The sequence below is a fragment of the Carlito syrichta genome, unplaced genomic scaffold, assembly GCF_000164805.1.
Source record: "Carlito syrichta isolate Samal-C Ts95f unplaced genomic scaffold, Tarsius_syrichta-2.0.1 Scaffold307324, whole genome shotgun sequence".
NCBI classification, from domain to species: Eukaryota; Metazoa; Chordata; class Mammalia; order Primates; family Tarsiidae; genus Carlito; species Carlito syrichta.
Genome location: NW_007251420.1, coordinates 575,346 through 597,114, shown reverse-complemented (window position 1 = coordinate 597,114; position 21,769 = coordinate 575,346). Strand labels below are relative to the sequence as shown.

General features: G+C 42.6%; 2 protein-coding genes across 8 annotated transcripts in view; both read left to right on the top strand.

The window, feature by feature from the left end:
* Positions 1 to 14,098, top strand: part of ACTG2 (actin, gamma 2, smooth muscle, enteric) — a 29,275-nt gene extending 15,177 nt beyond the window's left edge. For both annotated transcript variants that reach the window (XM_008064385.1, XM_008064384.1), the window contains 6 exons: positions 2,816 to 2,926; positions 3,201 to 3,285; positions 8,008 to 8,169; positions 8,921 to 9,112; positions 10,343 to 10,524; positions 13,876 to 14,098. In XM_008064385.1, the coding sequence (XP_008062576.1) occupies positions 2,816 to 2,926; positions 3,201 to 3,285; positions 8,008 to 8,169; positions 8,921 to 9,112; positions 10,343 to 10,524; positions 13,876 to 14,019 (876 nt within the window). In that variant the 3' untranslated portion in view covers positions 14,020 to 14,098. The remainder of the gene's footprint in view (positions 1 to 2,815; positions 2,927 to 3,200; positions 3,286 to 8,007; positions 8,170 to 8,920; positions 9,113 to 10,342; positions 10,525 to 13,875) is intronic.
* A 2,884-nt stretch (positions 14,099 to 16,982) lies between these two features.
* The window catches only part of DGUOK (deoxyguanosine kinase), a 36,850-nt gene continuing 32,063 nt past the window's right edge, over positions 16,983 to 21,769 (top strand). For 5 of the 6 annotated variants that reach the window (XM_021715710.1, XM_008064381.2, XM_021715711.1 and 2 more), the window contains exon 1: positions 16,983 to 17,206. In XM_021715710.1, the coding sequence (XP_021571385.1) occupies positions 17,162 to 17,206 (45 nt within the window). In that variant the 5' untranslated portion in view covers positions 16,983 to 17,161. The remainder of the gene's footprint in view (positions 17,207 to 21,769) is intronic. The other variant, XM_008064382.1, reaches the window with a different exon arrangement.

The following is a 21,769-nucleotide window of genomic DNA, read 5'->3' as shown; positions in this document are numbered from 1 at the left end:
CCAGCAGGTAAAGGCTGCAGTGGCCGGGAGCGGCCACCGCACTCCAGTCTGGGTGACAGAATGAGACTCCAACTCAAAAAAAAAAAGACATCATGGATAGTAATGTGAGTAAATGTAAGATGGTATTTGCATAAACATAAAAAAATTCAGGTCGGGCTTGGTGGCTCAGCCTGTAACCCCAGCACTTTGGGAGGCCGAGGCAAGTGGATTGCTTGAGCCCACAGGTTTGAGACCCACCCAGGCAACTTGGCAAGACCTCGTCTCTACAATAAATAAAAGATTAGCTGGGTATGGTAGCCTGTAGTTCTGGCTACTTGGAAGGCTGAGGCGGACAGATCGCTGGAGCCCAGCAGGTCAATGCTGGGGTGGCTGTGAGTGTGCCACTGCACTCCAGCCTGGGCAACAGAGTGAGCCTCCAACTCAAGAAAAGAAAATAAAAAATTCAATTTATTAAAAATAAATATTTACTATGAACAGGGAAATGATTTATGTCATAAAACAAATTTGAACATAGTATAATAATAATAACATGAAAGGATATGAAATAAATAATAGTAATAAATTTAAAAATACATAAAGACAAGATTAGGAAGAAGAAAAAAAATGTCAAAATGTAATTCTTGATTATTAGGTGATGAAAACATGGGAGATTTTTTATTCCTTTTAAAAATATTATTCTAATTTTTATAAGTATCAATATCTTTAACTTTTAAGCTACTTTATAAAAACTCTAAAAATTAAACTAAAATGAAGTGCAGATTCTTGGGCCCCACACCCAAAGATTCTGATTCAGTGGGTCTGAGATAGGACCTGGGAGCCTACACCCATAACAATGATGCCAGTTAATTCTGAGACAGGGCCTCTGGGAAGCATGTTTTTTTAAATGTTAGAGTCATGGGGTACCAACGGGGCTTTACTACATAAGCAGGTTGCATGCAGGTGGAGTCTGGGCATCTAGCTGGCCTGTTCCCCTCCTGATAGTAGACGAGGTACCCAGAGCACTGCCACGAGTCCACCTCCTTCCTCCCTCCCTCCCTCCCCTAGCAGTGTCCAGTGTCCGCTGATCATATTTGTCACTAACATGGCATCACCTTCCTAAGACCAGTGGCAGTTCTGCATGCTCCCATGGAACTTTCACAGCCCAGAGCCTCTGCTTGTGTGGTTTCCTCTGCCTCAGATGCCTTTCACAGCCTCTGGAGACCTTTCTTGCCCTTCAAGGCCCTTTTTTTTTGTTTGTTGATCTATCAATAGCTTTAGGGTACAAGTGGTTTGGGGTGACATGCAAGAATTGTATAGTGGTGGAGAAGTCTGGGCTTTAAGTGTCCCAGTCACCTCAACTAGTACACATTATACCTAGTAGGTAATTTTTTATCCCTCACCCCCTCCTCCCACCTTCCCCTTTCTAAATCGCCATGTCCATTACATTTCAAGGTCCGTAGATAACAAATGACTCCTGCCTCTTTTTTCACTTAAAATGAGCCTTGTATTTTTATATTTTTTATGTTGTCTACTGTCTTTCTCCCCTCCAGACTTTGAAACTAGGAACTGGGTGCCACATCTGATTCGTGTCTGACCTCATTACACTTGGCACTATTGTAACACAAAGCAGGGGATCCATAAATTTATGGGTCTGATGGAATCAAATGACCCTGTGCCCCACCTTTAGGGAGCCCAGAGCCCCACATCCCTGCCATCCTTTGCCAAATCCCTCTGAAAGATACTTCTTTTTGGTTATCCTGGGTCACTGAGGAGGGAACTGGACTGAGGGGGAAGACATAACTTCCCCTTAAGCAGTCGTTCTTCACTGGGATGACTTTGCCTCCCAGAAGACATTTTTGATGGTCACAACTGGAGAGGTGCTATTAGCATCCAGTGGGTGGAGGACAGAGATGCTGATAAACATCCTGGAATACACAAGTTGACCCCCCCACAACATTTATCCAACTTGAGATGGCATAGTGCTGAGATGAAGAAATCCTGCTCTAAAGCACTGGTCAATGATAAACAAGGAAAATTGAGTGCAGGTGTACCCGCCAGGTTCCTGGCAGGAGTCGATATGCACTCAGCTAAGGTCTTAAATTTGACTGAGTGAAGGTCTGCTTAAAGGTGCGAACAGGGCTAAAGCAACCAGAAACAAATATCAGGCACCCAAGAATCAGCAGTGGTAAGAATTCTTACACCCCTTAGCCTGAAGGGGCAAGGTGAGGAGGGCAGCATCACTGGAACTCAGTAAGAACTGGAGCCTTGGAGGAGACGATTGCAATAGCCACCCAGCAGTAGCTGTGCTTGTGGAGGGCTACACCATTGCCAGAGAAATACTCTGACCTCTCTCTCTTCTCCTAGGCACCAATCTCTTGTTAGTTTCTCCTCCTCCTCCTCCTCCTCCTCCTCTTCCTCCTCCTCCTCCTTCCAGGATTTATTGAGAGGACAGAAAATCTCCCACAGTAGGAGGGGAACTGAAGGGGTTACCCAGCCTAACATAGCCAGGGGCCAGAAAGCAATGAACACTGAAGTCTCCCTGGCTACCAGGCACAAAGTAGGAGAGAAAAGGGAACAGGGTGAAGAAGAGAGACGATCAAATGGAAATAATTAACACACAGAGCATGTTGGTCCCAGGTCTGTGTCCCCTGGAGCCCTCTTGAGAAGGAATATACCCCGAAATATCAATCAGACATTCCCAGGGCCAACCGTTCTCTTCTCCAGATCCAACCCTGTCCTGGGCAACACTGTGGTATACTCTCAGCATGGGAATGTCAATCAGAATTTTCCAGCCCATTGGGAGTCTGAGGGCTCATCTGGCTTTTGTCTCTACTAGATCTGGCACCACTCCTTCTACAATGAGCTGCGTGTAGCACCTGAAGAGCACCCCACCCTGCTCACAGAGGCCCCCCTAAATCCCAAAGCCAACAGGGAGAAGATGACCCAGGTAAGACGCCAGGAAGACTTGAGTATTGGCACGAGAATGTAACATGGATGATTGGCTGGATACTCTGTCCCCTTCATACATCGATGCAACTGAAGTTTTTGAGGCCCTACTATGTCCATAGTACATGCCAGGCCCATGGGAGATGGGCGTGGAATAAACAAAAAGTACCAAACTGGCATGGTTCCTGCCCCTAGTCAGATTACAAACCATTCTGTAGGCCAAGATGTGCTGGGATTCTTGCCAGATAATCCTTTATTCTTCATTGTCCTTTCAGATCATGTTTGAAACCTTCAACGTCCCTGCCATGTACGTCGCCATTCAAGCTGTGCTCTCCCTCTATGCCTCTGGGCGCACTACAGGTGAGTAGCCCTATCATCCATTCCTTCTGGGCTTACAGGGAAGATAGGGAAAAACTGGGCTCCTCCAGAGGCTCCTGCTCAGACAACCAAAGTCCAGGGAAAATCTTGCGTAGGGACAGCAGATGAGAATATCCATATGGAATGCCAGTGGTACCTACCTGGTGTAGTTGGAAAGAATTTACATGAAGTATAACTGGTACATCCAGTGAGGGCTGTTCCCCTCACAGTAGTCATTCCAGAAGTTTAAACACACATTCCAACAATGTTGGAATGTTTTTCTGCCTCATGAAGTAGCAACAGTAGAACCTGCGGTAGTGGAAATGTAAGTACAGCCATGCATTGCTTAATAACAGGACATGTTCTGAGAAATGCATGTCATTAGGTGATTTCATCATTTTGTGAACATCATAGAGTGATTTACACAACCTTGATGGTCGAGCCTCCTACACACCTAGACACTATGGTGTAGCCTATTGCTCATGGGTTATAAAGCTGCACAGAATATTACTCTATGGAATATCATGGGTAGTTATAACACAATGATTAAATATTTGTGTATCTGGACATATCTAAACACAGAAAAGGTACAGTAAAAATATGGTATCAAAGATTAAAATGGGCTGGGCTCAGTGGTTCAGCCTGTAATCCCAACACTTTGGGAGGCCAAGGTGAGTAAATTGCCTATGCCCACGGGTTCAAGGTCTCGCCTGGGCAAACTGGCGAGACCTTGTCTCTACAATAAATCAAAAATGAGCCAAGCGTGGTAGTGCATGCCTACAGTTCCAGCTACTTGGAAGGCTGAGGTGGAAGGATCTCCTGAGCCCAGCAGGTCGAGGCTGCAGTGGCCATGAGTGTGCCACTGCACTCCAGCCTGGGTGACAGAGTGAGACTCCAGTTAAAAAAAAAAAGATTAAAATGGCACACCTGTATAGGGCACCTACTATGAACTTTGAGTTTGCAGGACTAGAAATTGCTCTGGGTGAGTCAGTGAGTGAGTGGTGAGTGAATGTGAAAGCCTAGGACAGTACTGTACACTGCTGGAGATGATATAAACACTATACACTTAGGCTGCACTAAACAAAAAATGTTTTTCTTTCTTCAACAATAAATTAACCTTAGCTTACTATAAATTGTTAGCTTCATGAACATTAAAAATTTGTAATAACTCTTTTATAATAACACAGCTGTACAAACTTTTTTTATTCTTTTGTAGTAACACTTAGCTGTACAAAAATATATTTGACTGCTTTGTAATAACACCTAATTGTACAAAATATTCTCTTTCTTTATACCCTTATTCTATAAGCTTTTTTCTATGAAAAGGTTTTATTTTACTGTTTAAACATTTTTGTTAAAAACGAAGACACAAACACACATGTTAGCCTAGGACTGACAGAGTCAGGATATCACTATCACTGTCTTCCATCTCCACATCTTGTCCTACTGGAAAGTCTTCAGGGGTAATAATGTGTGGAGCTGTGATCTCCTATGATAATGATGCCTTCTTCTGGAATACCTCCTGAAGGGCCTCCCTAAGGCTGGTTTGCAGTTAACTTTTTAAAAATATAACTAGAAGGAGAACACTCTAAAATAATGACGAAAAGTATGGTATAGTAAATACATGAACCAGTAACATAATCATTTATTATCATTGGCAAGTATTATCATGATTGTATGTGTTACGCTCTCATATAACTGGCAGTGTAGTAGGTTTGTTTGCATCAGCATTACCACAAACACGTGGGTAAAATACTGCCTTATGACATTACATCAGCTGTGATCTCAATAGGCAATAGGAATTCAATAGGCAATAGGAATTATATAATAGGACCACCATCGTATATGTGGTCCATAGTTGACCAAAATGTTATTACGAGGCACATGACTGCATATGACTTCATATAGAGGGGTGTTCAGGGAAACAGAGTAAACGTCAAAACAAACAATCTTTAGTAGGGACTTGACAGCTTCCATAAACATTGTTCGGACATTCAAACAATGTTCAGACATTCATTTATCAGGCATTCATTGATTTATTCATCCATTTATTCATCAAATATTTGCCATTACTCCCTACAACATGCCAAACATGGTACCAGGCCATGGGCAATATGCTGACAAACAAGATAGACCCTGACATTATGGAGCTGTGTCTTTATATATAGAAGACCCAAGAAAAATCAACTAAGAAATCATTAGACCAAATTAGATGGTTCAGAGAGGACAAGATGCATAACAAACATCCAGAAGCCAGTAACTTACTCTTGTACAAGGATCTTACAGCTGTATATTTTATAATAAAAATTAGAGACAACCTAAATATCCAGCAATAGAAACATGGTAAAATAAATAAATTTGAAACCATGATACAATGGTTGTATGACTAAACAACTATTAGTTGAGGAGATAAAAAAAGTAAAAGATCATTTCACTGCAAAGGATAAGAACGTGATGGGAAATACATGGCATAAACTGTTTTGGACCCCACAGTTTGCACTTGATTTTATATTGCAAACATTATGTTTAATGGCCACATGGTATCATTGTATGATGGTTTCAAATTTATTTATTTTACCATTTCTCTATTGCTGGATATTTAAGTTGTCTCTAATTTTTATTATAAAATATGCCGAGAATGGGGATATGCCGAGATGGGGGATACACTTCATCAACAAGGGTACCTGCACAATACATGTTTGTATACCTAACCCTTAACTGTACCCCACAATTTTAAAATAAAAAATATGTTAAAATAATAATAATAAAATATGCTGTGAGTAAGATCCTTGTACAAGAGTAAGTTACTGGCTTCTGGATGTTTGTTATACATCTGGTCCTCCCTGAACCATCTAATTAGGTCTAATGATTTCTCAGTTGATTTTCTTAGGTCTTCTATATATAAAACCACATCATCTGTAAATAACAACAATGCTGTTTCCTTTTGGTAGTATTATTTCTTATTTCTATTTTCTGTCTTATTGCATTGGCTAGAACATTAAATTATAATGGTGTCATTGTGTTGTGGTGTTTTCCCATCAATTATAATGTAACTATTGGACCAATAAAGATTTCTTTCTTTCTTTTTCCTTCTTTCTTTCTTTTGTTTTTTTTTTTCTTTTTTCTTTCTTTCTTTCTTTTTTTTTTTTTTTCCTTTTTCTTTTTCTTTTTGTCGGAGTCTCACTCTGTTACCAGGCTGGAGTGCAGTGGCATGATCACAGCTACTGCAGCCTTGACCTGCTAGGCTCAGGCTACCCTTCCACCTCAGCCTTCCAAGTAGCTGGGACTACAGGAGCGCACCATGACACCTGGCTCGTTTTTTTATTTATTGTAGAGATGAGGTCTCGCCACGTTGCCCAGGCTGGTCTCAAACACCTGGGCTCAGGCAATCCTCTTGCCTCAGCATCCCAAAGTGCTTGAGTTACAGGCATGAGCCACAACACCCAGCCTAAGAAATATTTCTTATGTTGAAAAATTTTACTTTCATGGTTTACTAAAAGTTTCACCAGTGGAGAATGTTAACTTTTTTTCAAATTGGCTGACTTTCATAGCCCCTTCTAGAGTTAATATTCTGATTGTTTGTGCATCTGTGTTAGTTTGATGCCTGAAGCCTGTGCAAATTACCTAATATCATTTAAAGAATCACAGTCTAGCCTTCCTCACTCCCCAGCCATTTTGGCAACTGCTCTTGGTTGGGGACCATTCTGCACCTAAGACAGGAAGATGGTGGCCACAAAGAAGATGAAAAAGTTGCTGGAATTGATCAACTCTAGGCTCCAAATTGTTATGAAAAGTGGAGGTACAAGCAGACTCTTAAGATGAACAGACAAGGCAAAGAGAGATTGGTCATCCTCACTACCAACTGCCAAGCTTTGAGGAAGTCCAAAATAGAGTACATACTATGCCATGTTGGCCAAAATTGGTATCTATCACTGCAGTGACAATAATACTGAACTGGGCACAGTGTGCAGAAAATACTACAGATTATGCACACTTTATTGATCTAGATGATTCTGATATCATGAGAGTCATGCCAGAACAGACTAGTGAAAAGTAAACCATGCAAAAAAAAAATTTTTTTTTTTTTTGAGTTGGAGTCTCACTCTGTCGCCCAGACTGGAGTGCAGTGGCATGCTCACAGCCACCACAGCCTTGACCTGCTGGGCTCAGGTGATCCTTCCACCTTAGCCTTCCAAGTAACTGGAACCACAGCCATGTACTGCCATTCCCGGCTAACTTTTTTATTTATTGTAGAGACAAAGTCACCATGTTGCTCAGGCTGGTCTCGAACCCCTGAGCTCAGTTAGTCCTCTCACCTCTGCCTACCAAAGTGCTGGGATTACAGACGTGAGATGCTGCACCTGACTGCAAAAAAAATTTTTAAATAAAACTTATCAGAGCTTATTTTTAAAAAAAGAGAGAGAGAGAATATGCAGTATAGATTTTATGCACATTGACAAATGTGCATTACCATGAATATGTTTCAAGGAATACAAGAAAAGGAGACATTTTACTTACCTTCCAGAGGCTTACAGTCTCATTTGGGAGAAAAAAATTGACATACACAAAAAAACAAAAAATATGATTGATGATTTTTATGATGAGTAAATTTATTTAACTGATAACAGAAAATATGGCAATTGAAGATAATTATTAACAGGTCCCAAAGAGACAGAGGGAAGACAAGAATAAATTTTTCATAGGTCCTATTCTCTCTGTTCACAGGCATCGTCCTGGATTCAGGGGATGGTGTCACCCACAATGTCCCCATCTATGAGGGCTATGCCCTGCCCCATGCCATCATGCGCCTTGACCTGGCTGGCCGCGACCTCACGGACTACCTCATGAAGATCCTCACAGAAAGAGGCTATTCCTTTGTGACCACAGGTATCCAACCTTTTTCCTGATTCTGACTTCAACTCAGAACCAAGTCAAATTTAGGACCAGAAGTTCTCAGGACTGACGAGAATTCTATGACCCTGTGTCCTCAAACTCTCTTGAGGTAGATGAGGAGGCCCTAAGCTGGCCTGGGACTCTGGATAAGACCAGAGAGTCATGGAAGTTTCCTGACCCAGACACCCTGGGAAGCACAGAAGCCTAGCAGAGAGCTGAGCCCTCCCTTACGCACTTTCACAAAAGTACCTCTTTTCCCAGCTGTCTCGGTCCACAGCCACATTAGGATCAGGGTTAGTTTCTCCAGGACTGAAGGGTAGTAAAGAGCTGTTGATGCATTCCATTACCTAGGGGTGCCTATGCTTTATGTGAGGACAAATAGAAGTAGTGAGGTCTGAATTTCTAAGGGGAAGGCATCCTGTGGCCCATCGAGGAAGAGGAGTTTTTAGGTAGGAGCCTTTCTAGATTCTGTAAGATCATAACATGTAAGTTTGTGTCCTATAAGGCTCAGGGGAGCCTGTAGCTTTGTCAGAATTCCCCATTCAAAGTCTTGCATGGGAATCAAGATTTTGAACTCCCGTTTTAGAAAGAGGAGCAGAAAAATTAAGAAGGGAGGGAGAGACTCCCATCATGCTAAGACTGAATCTAAAGTAGATGTAAGAAGAAGGTTTTCATGGAGATCAAAATGGAACAACACAATGAACAGAACCGAGTGTCCACATGCTCTTTTTTCTGTTCCTTCCAGCCGAGCGAGAAATCGTGCGAGACATCAAGGAGAAACTGTGCTATGTGGCCCTGGATTTTGAGAATGAGATGGCCACAGCAGCCTCCTCTTCCTCTCTGGAGAAGAGCTATGAGCTACCAGATGGGCAAGTCATCACCATTGGCAATGAGCGCTTCCGCTGCCCTGAGACCCTCTTCCAGCCTTCCTTCATTGGTGAGGCACTGCCCGTCATCCCTGCCAATGCATCCAGAGGGCAGGCTGGAGGGGTGGGAGAGGTATGGAAAGAAAAACACCAGGAATCACGTCAACGTTGCTTATTATTTATACATATCCTACATTTTCCTGTTAAGGGCCAAAAATATAAAATGATACAAGTAGAGAAAAATCTAATTTTAGATGAAAAGGTAAGGAAATCAAGATACAAAACAAGCAGAACAAGAAATGTAACATAAAACTAAGCATGAGGTGAATACACAAAAAGTTTTTACCTAGCAGTGTAGCAGGGTCAGGTTGTATATCAGGAAGTTTCCTCTATCTACAGTGTGGAATTATAGTACATGGAAAAAAGACTAGAGGCAGGGAGGCCAGGCAGGGTGCACAAACTGGTTTGGCATGCAGGGCCTTTCACTGCAGAAGATCTTGATGCCAGATTACAATAGCTAGATGTTAACCTGCAGGCAATGGGAGACTATCAGAGATGATATGATGGGTATATTTAAACAATAAAATATTCTACAATAAAAGAGAATGAAGTATTGCTACATGCTGTGACATGGATGGACCTTGAAAACATTATATGTGAATTGAAAAGAGCCAGATACAACAGACCAAATAGCATAGGATCCAGAATAAGCAAATCTCTAGAAACAGAAAGTAGACTCTTTATTACCTAGGGCTTGGGCAGGGATGGAGAGAGAAAGAGGGAGGGACAACATATGGGTCTGAGTTTCTTTCTGGGGTGTTAAGAATGTTCTAAAATTAGATTGTGGTGATAATTGCATTACTCCATGGATATACCAAAAACTACCAAACTGTACACTTTAAAAAGGTGAATTTAATGGTTGGTGGATTATATCTTGATAAAGCTATGAAAAAAAGATGTAACATTGGAGACAATTACGTTGTGTAAAACGAGCAGAAAGGGGCTTAAGAGATAACTCCAGGGGTCTGTCCTCTTTGAATGTATTCTAGAAATAGAAGTAAATAATTTTAATTATTTTGAAATTTAAAAAACTGATGATGCAATGAAAGTATTCCTTTGGAAATATGCCTTGGGCAGCAGTATGAAAGATCAATTAGATAAAGGCAGGGCCATGACCAAGTAGGAGATCTGATCTTGTAATATTTGGGGGGAGGTAACAACAGAAGAGGAGTTGAGGAGCTAGAGATGTGAGTATTTATGAAGTGATGGGTATTGACTAGATATACTATGATCTCCAATAGGCATGGAATCCGCAGGAATTCATGAGACAACCTACAATTCCATCATGAAGTGTGACATTGATATCCGTAAGGACTTATATGCCAACAATGTCCTCTCTGGGGGCACCACCATGTACCCTGGCATTGCTGACAGGATGCAGAAGGAGATCACAGCCCTGGCCCCCAGTACCATGAAGATCAAGGTAGGTCTTGTCCCAGTTCCCACCATCTTGTCCTTAGTACAAAGACCAGCAAACCTGGGAGATATCCAGAATCAGGCTGCCAGGCTGGTAGCTTGCTGGTCTCCTAGCTTTGGCATCATCCTGGAATGCAGCCAGTTTCATCCTGGAGATTATTTCCTTGGGCACTAAAGGGCTGGAGACATGCTTAGCATGGGATCTCAAACATAATTACATGGATGTCATATGAGAAGGGGCTAAAAGAATGTGGGATGAAGATATATTGAAGGAGTTGAGGACAAAATCAAAAGGTGGGAAATAGAAAAGGGAGATCACATTGTAGCATCGTTAAACTTTAAAAAGGACTTGAGTGTTGCCCCAGAGGAGGGTAAAAATTCCAAAGAAGGGTCATCTGGACATAACAACGGCTGCCACTTCAAACTCATAGGGACATTTCTTGATTCCTGGACATCCTCTGATCTCCTGACCTGTCTTGGTCACAGCCTTCCCACACTGCTTCCCAGCAGGGTTTCCTGCTGCCTGGGCCTCAGCAGGATGGGAGCTTCTACCCAGCTGCTGGTCTCCAAGCAACCACACAGACCTTTTCTGAGCTTCTAGAAACTTTGTGGCTAACAGATTTAAAGAAAGAGTTGGGAATGAAAACAACAAATCAGTTGAAATTTACAAAGTCTCAACATCTCTGGAGAGTAGGTATGATGTAAGGAAGTGTGTTCTCTGTCAATATTCTAAGAACCTTCATAATGGAAGGCTGCCCGAGGCCTTTCCCCCACCTTAACACATGGAGCTCATTCGAGGGAAGCAGAGCAGGCCACCAGGAGACTGGTGAGAATCTGTGGGCTCTTCTTACCCAGAACCACGCAGCACTTTCACCAAGGCCTGTCCCTATGGAGAACTTTTTACCAGGATGATGTGTCAGGATGCCACACCTAGCCTCACCCCCAGTTTCTGGTTCAACCAGTGTAAAATGCCCCTATCACCTACACTGATGATAAACTACCACCAGTGATCTGATTTCCCAATTCTAGAACCACTGCTCTGAGTTTAATAATATACTGGCTGGGCGTGGTGGCTCACGTCTATAATTCCAGCACTTTGAGAGGCCAAGGTGAGAGGATTGCCTGAGCCCATGGGTTCGAGACCAGCCTGGGCAACTTGGTGAGACCTCATCTCTACAATAAATCAAAAAAATTAGTCGGGGATGGGTGCACGTGCTTGTAATTCCGGCTACTTGGAAGGCTGAGGCAGAAGAATCACCTGAACCCAGCAGGTTGAGACTGTGGTGGCTGTGAGCATGCCACTGCCCTTCAACCTGAGCAACAGAGTGAGACTCTGATTAAATAATAATAATAATGATAATAATAAGTGCCAACCTGTGTGGAGTTTAGGATCTAATTAGTATACATGATCAAACAATGTAAGGGCAACCTAAATAAGACAAGACGAGAGGAAAGGTCACCCCAAGCAGGGGAAGTAGAATAAGCAAAGGTTCTCAGGGATTTGTGTTTGTTTGAGCACCCTAATCAAACGGACAGCAGAATTTGCATGGAGGAATTGGGGAAGATAAGGCAAGCCTCGAAGACATGCAAGAAGAGATTTGGAGCCGGGCTCGGTGGCTCAGCCTGTAATCCTGCACTTTAGGAGGCTGAGGTGAGTGAATTGCCCGAGCCCGCGGGTTTGAGACCTGCCTGGGCAACTTGGTGAGACCTCATATCTACAATAAATAAAAAAATTAGCCGGGTGTGATAGCGCACGCCTGTAGTTCCAGCTACTTGGAAGGCTGAGGTGGAAGGATAGCCGGAGCCCAGCAGGTCGAGGCTGCACTGGCCTGGAGGGTGCCACTGCACTCCAGTCTGGGTGACAGAGTGAGACTCCAACTCCAAAAAAAAAGAAGAGATTTGTAGTGGAGGAAGGGCTGAGATTTAGGACCGCCTGACTAAGACAAGCCATGTCAACTAGAAGTGCCCAGCAATAAAAATGCTTCCTTCTTAGTGGCTGTGTATTCCCAGTCCTTAAAGTATCTGTCTATGAAGTGTCTGGGTGACCTTTAAAAAGATAACTTTTTTTTTTTTTAGTTGGAGTTTCACTCCACGGCCCAGGCTGGAGTGCAGTGTCATGCTCATGACTACCGCAGCCTCAACCTGCTGGGCTCAGGTGATCCTTCTGCCTCAGTCTTCCAAGTAGCCAGAACTACAGGCGCATGCTACCGTATCCTGCTATTTTTTTTTTTTTTTTTTTTGTAGAGATGAGGTCTCACCAAGTTGCTTGGACTGGTCTTGAACCCGCGGGCTCAGGCAATCACTCACCTCGGCCTCCCAAAGTGCTGGAATTACAGACTGAGCCATCGAGCCCAGCCTAAAAAGATAGCTTCTAAAAATCCTTTTCATTCTACAATCCTATGGTATCTGCAATTTAGACAATGTGTAGAGAGAGTCTAAGGAAACAAAAAAAATCAATTCATTGTCTGATTTGCTCTAGCACTGAATTCTTAGACTCTTCAGAAACTGAAAAATTAGTTTGAGTCATAGTCCTTTTAGATCTACTTGTAGGTGGAGTTCAAAGTTGTTTGACATGACAACCAGTTTCTAAAGGCTAAGCTCAAGACTCCTAGAAGAAAGGATGAATAATGTATGTATAAATTTGAGAATTTCTCAGATATAATTGGCCATTGACAGATGAAGCTCAAAATAGGATTTTAGCAGACTGGTATAGACTTAGGAATGAAGGAAACCCAGCCTAATCTACCATTGCATCCAAACTCTGGGCAAGAACATAAACAGGGCTCTCCTATAGATGTTTGTATTGTTCAGCTATTGCTGAGTAACAACTATGAAATCTCAGGGGAACATAACAACAAGCATTTATTGCTCATGCATCTGCAGTTCAGCAGGGAGTCAGCTGATCAAGGTCAAGCTTGGCTAGGCAGTGCTGCTTCAATGCAGGTCTACCCTGCTAAGTTTAAGTCTATATCTCTCTTGAAAGAGGCTAGGTTGAAGCACCAGTAGTTCCTCAAAGGAAGTTCCTTTCATGAAGATGGCAGAGGCACAAATGAGCAAGCCCAAGTACACAAGCACATTTCAAGCCCATTTATGTCACATCTGCTAACGTCCCATTGGTCAAGGCAAACACTTGGCTCAACCCAAAGTCACAGGGAGAAGCAGTGCATTCTTTCCTTGGAGGAGAAAAAGGAAGGGTGGAGAAGTGAAGATTTTGAGCAATACTCTAAACTGCCACCATGTTTATACTGTTCCTTTATGACCACAGAGGCTTCCTTTTTTCAGAGTGAGTTCATTTTTGAACCACTTTGCCTATTCCCTTGGAGACTGACTGTGATCCTCCCACATTTGTTCTTTGCAGATTATTGCTCCCCCAGAGCGGAAGTACTCAGTGTGGATCGGGGGTTCTATCCTGGCCTCTCTCTCCACCTTCCAGCAGATGTGGATCAGCAAGCCTGAGTATGATGAAGCAGGACCCTCCATTGTCCACAGGAAGTGCTTCTAAAGTCAGAACAGTTTTTTTCTAAGGATCCCTTGAGACTGCTCTTTTACAGTCATGAGACATTAAAAACCTACAAGCCTTACTTGTCTGTGTGGGGCTTTTTCTTTCTAGTCTGTCTCATACACAGTGCTAAAGACTTTTCACACATTATTTCTAATCCACACAGTAACTCTGTGAGATAGTTACTATTATTATCCCCATATTACAGATGAGGAAATTGAGACTCAGAGAAATTAGAGATTTGCTGAAGATTACACAGAACCATGATTAAAATTCAAGTGTATTTGACACCAAAGCAAGTGCTTCTTCTATTATGTCATCTTGTCTCCTTTTCCTTGAACGTGAGTAAGAATGAAGGCAGATGACTCTCTGGGTTGGGGGTGTTGTGTTAAGAAACACAGACTTTCAGTGATGTAAATCCTCATATTCAAGGGCAGTATGCTAGGGAACATAAACACAAAGAGTTATGACACAAAAATTATAGGATGTGACATATGAGTAGTTCAAGCACAATGTCATTGTCACTTACATGAAGGAAGGTCATAGTGGGCTTAAGGTTCCTATGGGGTCCTTTGTCATTAAGGATTAGATTATATTTTGCCCCCAGATTAACCAAGAAAGGAAAAGCACCCTCAGGAAGGGCGTTTTCTCTCCCTCCTTTCCTCCCCTACTTCCTCTCTCCCCCCTCCTCTTACCATAATAATTCCACTCCCAGGTATATACCCAAGAGAAATGCATACTTTGTTTACCAAAAGGCACGTACAAGAATATTCATCATAACACTATTCATTGTAGCTCAAATCTAGAGACTCCCAAATGTCAATCAATAGTAGAATGGCTCAAATACATTGTGGTATAGTGACATAGTGAAATACTATACAGCAATGAGAATGAATGAACTACAAATACTGCATACAAACTGAATGAACCTGACACATAATATGCTAAGTAAAAGAAGTACTTACTATGTGATTCCATTTAGACAAACAACAGGCAAAATCATCCTCTGCTGTTAGAAGTCAAGCTATTGGTTACTCTTGAGGAATAATAATGAGCAGGGGACATGAGAGGCTCTGGGGATGCTAGATATGACCTATTTGAATTCAGGTAACATGGGAATGTTTGGTTTGTGAACGTTTTATCTTACTGTGCACTTACAATACATGCTTTTTTCCTCACTACATATATACTTCATTATAACATTTTCTGTTTGTTTAATAATAGCTTTTAGGAGTTGTAACTTTTAGGAGCTGGTTAGTGCCTGTCTACACCTTAACCTGCAAACAACTTTCTCCTTTAACCTTCACAACGACCCTGAGACAGTGAGACTCTGGGGACACAAAGAGCCTCTCAAAAGTTTGGATGAATATTCTCCGAGTCAGAGTTTCTATAGGTAAAGAAATGTAAGCAGTATTTCTACACAGAGGTGGCTGTGGGAGTGGGGGTGGGAATGGGATGGACCTCAGCAGCTCTGATAGCCCAGCCCAGGTTATTCTAAACAAATCTTCAGTCCTCTAGAAATAACGTGCCTAGCCAGGCTCGGTAGCTCAGCCTGTAATCCCAGTATTTTGGAAGGCCGGGGGAAGTGGATTGCCTAAGACCATGGGTTCAAGACCAGCCCGGGCAACTTGGCAAGACCTAATCTCTACAATAAATCAAAAATGAGCCAGGTGTGGTAGCACGCACCTGTAGTTCTGGCTACTTGGAAGGTTGAGGCAGAGGGATCGCCGGAGCCCAGCAGGTTGACATTAGGGTGGCTGTGAGCCTGCCATTGCATTCCAGCCTGGGTGACAGGGTGAGACTCCAATTCAAAAACAAATAAAAACGATGTGCTTAATATATAAGCATGACTTCAACCATCCTATATAAACACCAATAAAAGAAAAAGATCCTATGCTTTTTATGCAAACAGATTAAAGGCAGGTGTCCATGCCACGGGCTCTCCCCAATCCTCTTGCAATCAGATGCCAGTCTCCTAAAACCTTCCACATCTGTGTGCTGCCTGAACACAGTAAGACCAGGTGACTCCTGCAATTTGATAGGAATTGGAAGTACTCTCTGGCATTTCTAAATCATTACTTCTGAGGCTATTATGAGATGGGATGTGGCAGGACAAAGCCAGCCAGGCTTCACCTGATGGCAGCTGCTGAGGTACCTCTCCCTGGCAGAACACCCCTCTCCACCTGAGAGCAGGACTCTAGTTTTATACCCCAGCAAGTCTCTACCCTGGTTCTCTTCATCCCTTTAAAAGTCCCATTCTGAATCCTCCTCAGCAAGCCCTACACTTCACCCACCTACCGCTGTTCACACCCACACAGAACCCAGTCCACCGGGTTTAAATCTCCCAGGCACAACCCTGAGCCTCCACTACTTTATCCTGATGGGATTTGGGGCTATTACACAAATCGGTTAATTTGAACATTTATATATGCGAATATTTATCTATTCAAGCGACAAAAGAGATGGGGAGTAACTGATTACCTAATTTGTTAATTTAGCCAATAACGTGCCAACCTTTGCAGGAATTTGCAGGGAGTGGGAAAAAGTTAATTTGTGTAAATCATCAGATCGAGTCATTTTCCTACTTTAAACCATCCACTGTCTTCTCACATTAGAATAAAAACCAGACAACAAACACCTGGAGGAAAAGAAGCTTCTTTGGAAATCACAATTATTTTTATTTATCTTTAGTTATAAAATTTATTTTACAGTTACACAAAAATGCGCAGGTGTTGGGGCTGTAGAGTTATCTCTTTAACAATGTTATTGTCCAAAGGATAAAAACGGAAGAGCTGCTCCCACCGTGGCAATTCCAGTTATCAGCTAACTCGCCCGCACACCGGCATTGCAAGAGCCTTCTCACGACGGGTCTCTACCAACATCGCGAGAACACCGCGGATTCTTGGGCCCCGCCCTCCCAGTCAGTTCAGTCCCACCCACTTCCTGCCTGGAGATCTGACGACAGAGGTGCGCTGGAGCGCGTGAACTGCGGTTCCTAGGCCGGAAGTGCTCTCGGCGGAAGTGATACCTGTGCGACGCGTGGGCGGGATGGCTGCGAGCCGTCTCTTTGTAAGTCGTCTTCGAGCACGCTTCAGTTCCATGGCCAATAGCCCCCTCGAGGGCGCGCTCTCCTCCCGGGGCCTGCATGCAGGGCTCGGGCCCCGAAGGCTCTCCGTCGAAGGCAACATTGGTAAGGGCCGGAAAGTGGCTGCCACGCAGGTGACAAGAGAGAGAGGCTGGGCCCGGGAGCTGGGCTTACAGCCCTCCCGCCTGATGCGGCTGGCCTGCAACTGAGCTGCCAGGGCCGTTCCCCTTCTACAGTGCACTGTGGGTCCTTACCTCTTTGATTTTTAGGACATCTGGTCTCAGTTCCCGCCCACAGAGACACAGTTGTTGGGGCATTAAAGCCACCCAGTTGGTAGATAGGACAAGAGTTCTAGCTTGTTCTAACAGATGAAATAGAAGCGACGAGCGGAGTGCACTGTATTTGTTCTCTTAAGATAGGATTGCCAGATTTAGCAAAAATTTTTTAAAAATTTTAATGCCCAATTAAATCAGAATCTAAGATAAACAACGAATAATTTTTTAGTGCGCAACCCGTGCAATATTTGGGTCATACTTACACTAAAACAAATCAGTCGTTGTTTTTCTAAAGTTCAGACTTAAGTGAACTTTAGAAAAACAAAATAAAGTGTCTTATCTGGCAACACTGAGAGTGTTCCTAAACTTAAGTTGTTCAAATACCACTTTAGCTATTTTTGCCATGTCCCTGTGCTAGTTGCACTGTTATTTTCATTTCTTATGTTTTTTTCTGTAAAATAATTCACCTTTTAATCTTAAAAACATGAATTAAATTAAAAATAATTTTGTTACAACAGTGAGACCGAATACCGAATATCTTAAATAAAAAGTAATCAAAAAGTAAAATGAAAGCAAAACATTTCCATTTAATGTTACTAAATTCTGACTTGATACTTTTACCTTTGAAGGTGTTGATCCCCAAAAGGGGATTAGCAAGTCTTCTGTACTGAAGGCACTCTAACAACAGACTTTCTCGTATTCTTCATTCAACAAATCACCCTTTGAGCCACTTCTGTATGCCAGCACTGTTCTTAGCCCTGAGGATACAACTGTGAACAGAACATATAAAAATCTCTGCTTGCGTGGAACTCTAGTAGCTAGAGACAGGTAATAAACAACATAAGTAAGGTGAACAGTATGTTAGATAGTAATGAGTATGGTGGAGAAAAATCAGGGATGAGGGTTGAGAGAAGTTGTCTTTTTAAATAGAGTAGTCGAGCAAGGCTGTACTGAGAAGCTGACATTTGAGCAAAAACCTGAAAAAGGTGAGGGAGTGAACCATGTGGATATCTGGGAGAAGAATTTTCCAAGCAGAGTGAAAAGCAAGTGTAAAGTGCCTGAGATGGTAAGTGTGTTCAGGGAATAGAAAATTGTTGGTTTTTGTAGACAGTTTCACTATGTTGCCCAGGCTGTTCTCAAACTCCTAGTGTCAAATAGTCCTGTCTCAGTCTCCCAAAGTGCTGGGATTATAGGCATGAGGGAATAGGAGATAAGTCATTTTGGCTGGAGTTAAATGAGCAAGAAGGGAATACAGGGGGATAAGTTCAAAAAGGTAAGGGGTTCAACTACTTGGAAGGCTGAGGCAGAAGGATCACCTGAGCCCACCAGGTCTAGGTTGCAGTGGTCATGAGCATGCAGCCTGGGTAACAGAGTAAGACTCCCAACTCAAAAAAAAAAGAGGTAAGGGGTGGCCAGATTGAATAGGCTTTATCATGAGTTTTAATACCCAATTAAATTAGAATCTAAGGTAAACAACAAATTTTTAGTGTGTAACCCATGCAATATTTGGGTCATACTTACACTAAAACAAATCACTCATTGTTTTCTAAAGTTCAAACTTAACTGAGTGTCCTATATTTTATCTGGCAACATTATTCTAAGAGAGTTCCTAAACTTCAGGCATTTAAATACCACTTTCACTATTTTTGCCATGTCCCTGTGCTACAATTTTCTTAAGGTTTTTCTTAAAGTGACACATAGTGAAACTCTGTCTCTGCAAAACAGAAACAAACCGTACCAAAAATCTTCCTATTCCCTAAAACACACTTTTCCACCTCAGGGCCTTTGTACTTGCTTTGCACTCTGCTTGGAAGATTCTCCCAGCTATCCACATGGTTCACTCCCACTTTTTTTCCATCAAGTAAGATGGGAAAACACTGGGAGGTTTGAGAAATCAAGTGGCATGGTTCTACTTAAATTGTAAAAAGATCACTCTGACTGATATGTTGAAAGTATGTGGTGTTAGTTTTAGGAGGTTATTGCAATAAGTTGCAGTAACTCGGACCATTGTAAAAGTGTTGAGAAGTGGTTGGATTCTAGTTACATTTTAACTAGAATCTAAGCAGAATTTAGTTACATTTTAAGTAGAATTTAACAGTGGAAGTGATGAGAAGTGGCTGGGTTTTAGTTACATTTTGAGATAGGGCCAACTGGATTTTGTGAGCGTGAATGTGGGTATAAGGTAAAGAGAGGAGTCAAGTGATGACTCCAATTATTTTGACTTGAGCAACTTGAAAGATGGAATCCCAGTTTTCTTAAATGGAGTAGACTGAAAAGAACAGATTGGTGTAGTTTAGGATTTTTATTTTAAGCATGTTATGTTTTTATATGCCTGTTAATATCCAAGGGGGAGGTGTTGAATAGGTAGTTGGGTATAGAGTGGAATTTAGAGTCTCCCTGGACTGGGGCAGTGAATGTAGATGGTACTTAAAGCCAGGGGACAATGTATATTTTTTTTGTTTTTGTTTTTTTTTGAGTTGGAGTCTCACTCTGTCACCCAGACTGCTGGGCTCCAGTGATCCTTCCTGCCTCAGCCTTCCAAGTAGCTGGAACTACAGGCGCGCACTACCACGCCCAGCTAATTTTTTTATTTATTGTAGAGATGAGGTCTCGCCAGGTTGCCCAGGCAGATCTCGAACCTGCAGGCTCAGGCAATCCACTCACCGCAGCCTCCCAAAGCGGGGAGATAACAGGCTGAGCCACCGAGCTGGCTGGAACAATGTATGTTAATGGAAAGGGCTGAGCCCTGGGCATGCAGATATTAAGAGACTGGGGGAATGGGAAGGGACCAGCAGAGGAAACTGAGAAGGAATGACCACTAAGATAGGAGAAAAAGACAAAAGAGAATGATATCCTGGAAGCCAAGTGAGGAGGGTGTTTAGGGGGAGGGCATAATAAGCTGTGTTATACTATTTAAGTAAATAAAGGTCTTTGGTGAACTTAAACAGTTTTACGAGTGCTAGACACGAGCCTGACTGGAATAGATTCAAGGAAAATGGGAGGTGAGGAATTAGTTAAGACAACTCTTTGGAAGTTTTCCTAGAAAAGGGAGTCATGGAGTAGTAGCTGAAATTAGAAGATGATTTGAGAGTTTTTAAATTTTTTCCTTTTTATGAGAGAAATTAGAGCATGTTTGTAAGCTGACAGAAATGGAGTAGTAGAAAGGGAGAAATTGGTGAATTGGGAGAGAGGATAGAATTACTGGAGTGATTTTTAAGTAAACAAGAAAGAATGGGATTTATTGCCCAAATGAAAAGAGTTTGGCCTTAGCTGGGAGCACAGTTCATCTGTAAATGAGTACCAACTTGAGAGGTTGTGGTGGGAACTCAGGGAAGGCTTTTTGGTTGTGTCAGTGTTCACAGTGCAATAGGAAGAAGGGTCATCAGCCAAGAGGGAGTTTGAAATGAGAGGAGAAGACATAAAATAGTCTAGTGAGTGAATGGAACAGGAGAACTTTTGGGTGATGGACAGCATTTAGGACCCACTTGAAGTTAGCAGTCTTTAATTTTTTTTTTTTAGTTGGAGTCTCACTCTTTGTCGCCCAGGCTGGAGTGCAGTGGCACGCTCACAGCCACCCCAGCCTCAACCTGCTGTGCTCAGGCCATCCTTCGCCTCAGCCTTCCAAGTAGCTGTAACTACAGACTCATGCCACCACTCCCGACTAGGTTTTGTGATTTATTGTAGAGATGCGATCTCACCAAGTTGTCAGGCTGGTCTCGAACCTCCGGGCTCCCAAAGTGCTGGGATTACAGGCTAAGCCACTATGCCTGGCCAGCAGTCATTAATTTAAAGTGAGATCAGTCACCTTGGCTGTGTTTTCTCCAGCCAAATCAGAAACTTTGAAAGGAATGAGAAAGTAGGATCATGCTACCTACCCGATGGCGTTATTTAAAGATGGTTTATCCTGCTTTGAGAAACACACACGTACAAATACACACCAGAGAGAGACCAGGGTTCTTCACAAAATAAGTACTTTGGACAGGTCACCAGGTGAAGTTTGAGCTCCATGTCCCTATTTTCCTGACCTTTATTTCCTAACCTAGCCAGATTGCTATACTTCTTTGCTTTCTCATGCAGCAGAAGCTTACTGAGTACCTACTGTGAGTCCATTCTCATGCTGAGCACAGCATTGAATGGGATATATCTACTGCCCTTCTAGGAGTCCAAAATCAAGGGAGAGAATAATCTCCATACTGTGTGATGAGATCCAGGATTGGGCATGGAAACTCAGAAGCTCAGGGGTAGGAATTTCTAAGGGGGAGAAGAGGAAAAAGAATGTTCTGGGCACAAGAAATAATATTTGCCAAGGTGATAAAGACTGGAGAAACAAATGTAGGGTTTTTTTTTTTTTTGAGTTGAAGTCTCACTCTGTCACCCAGACTGGAGTGCAGTG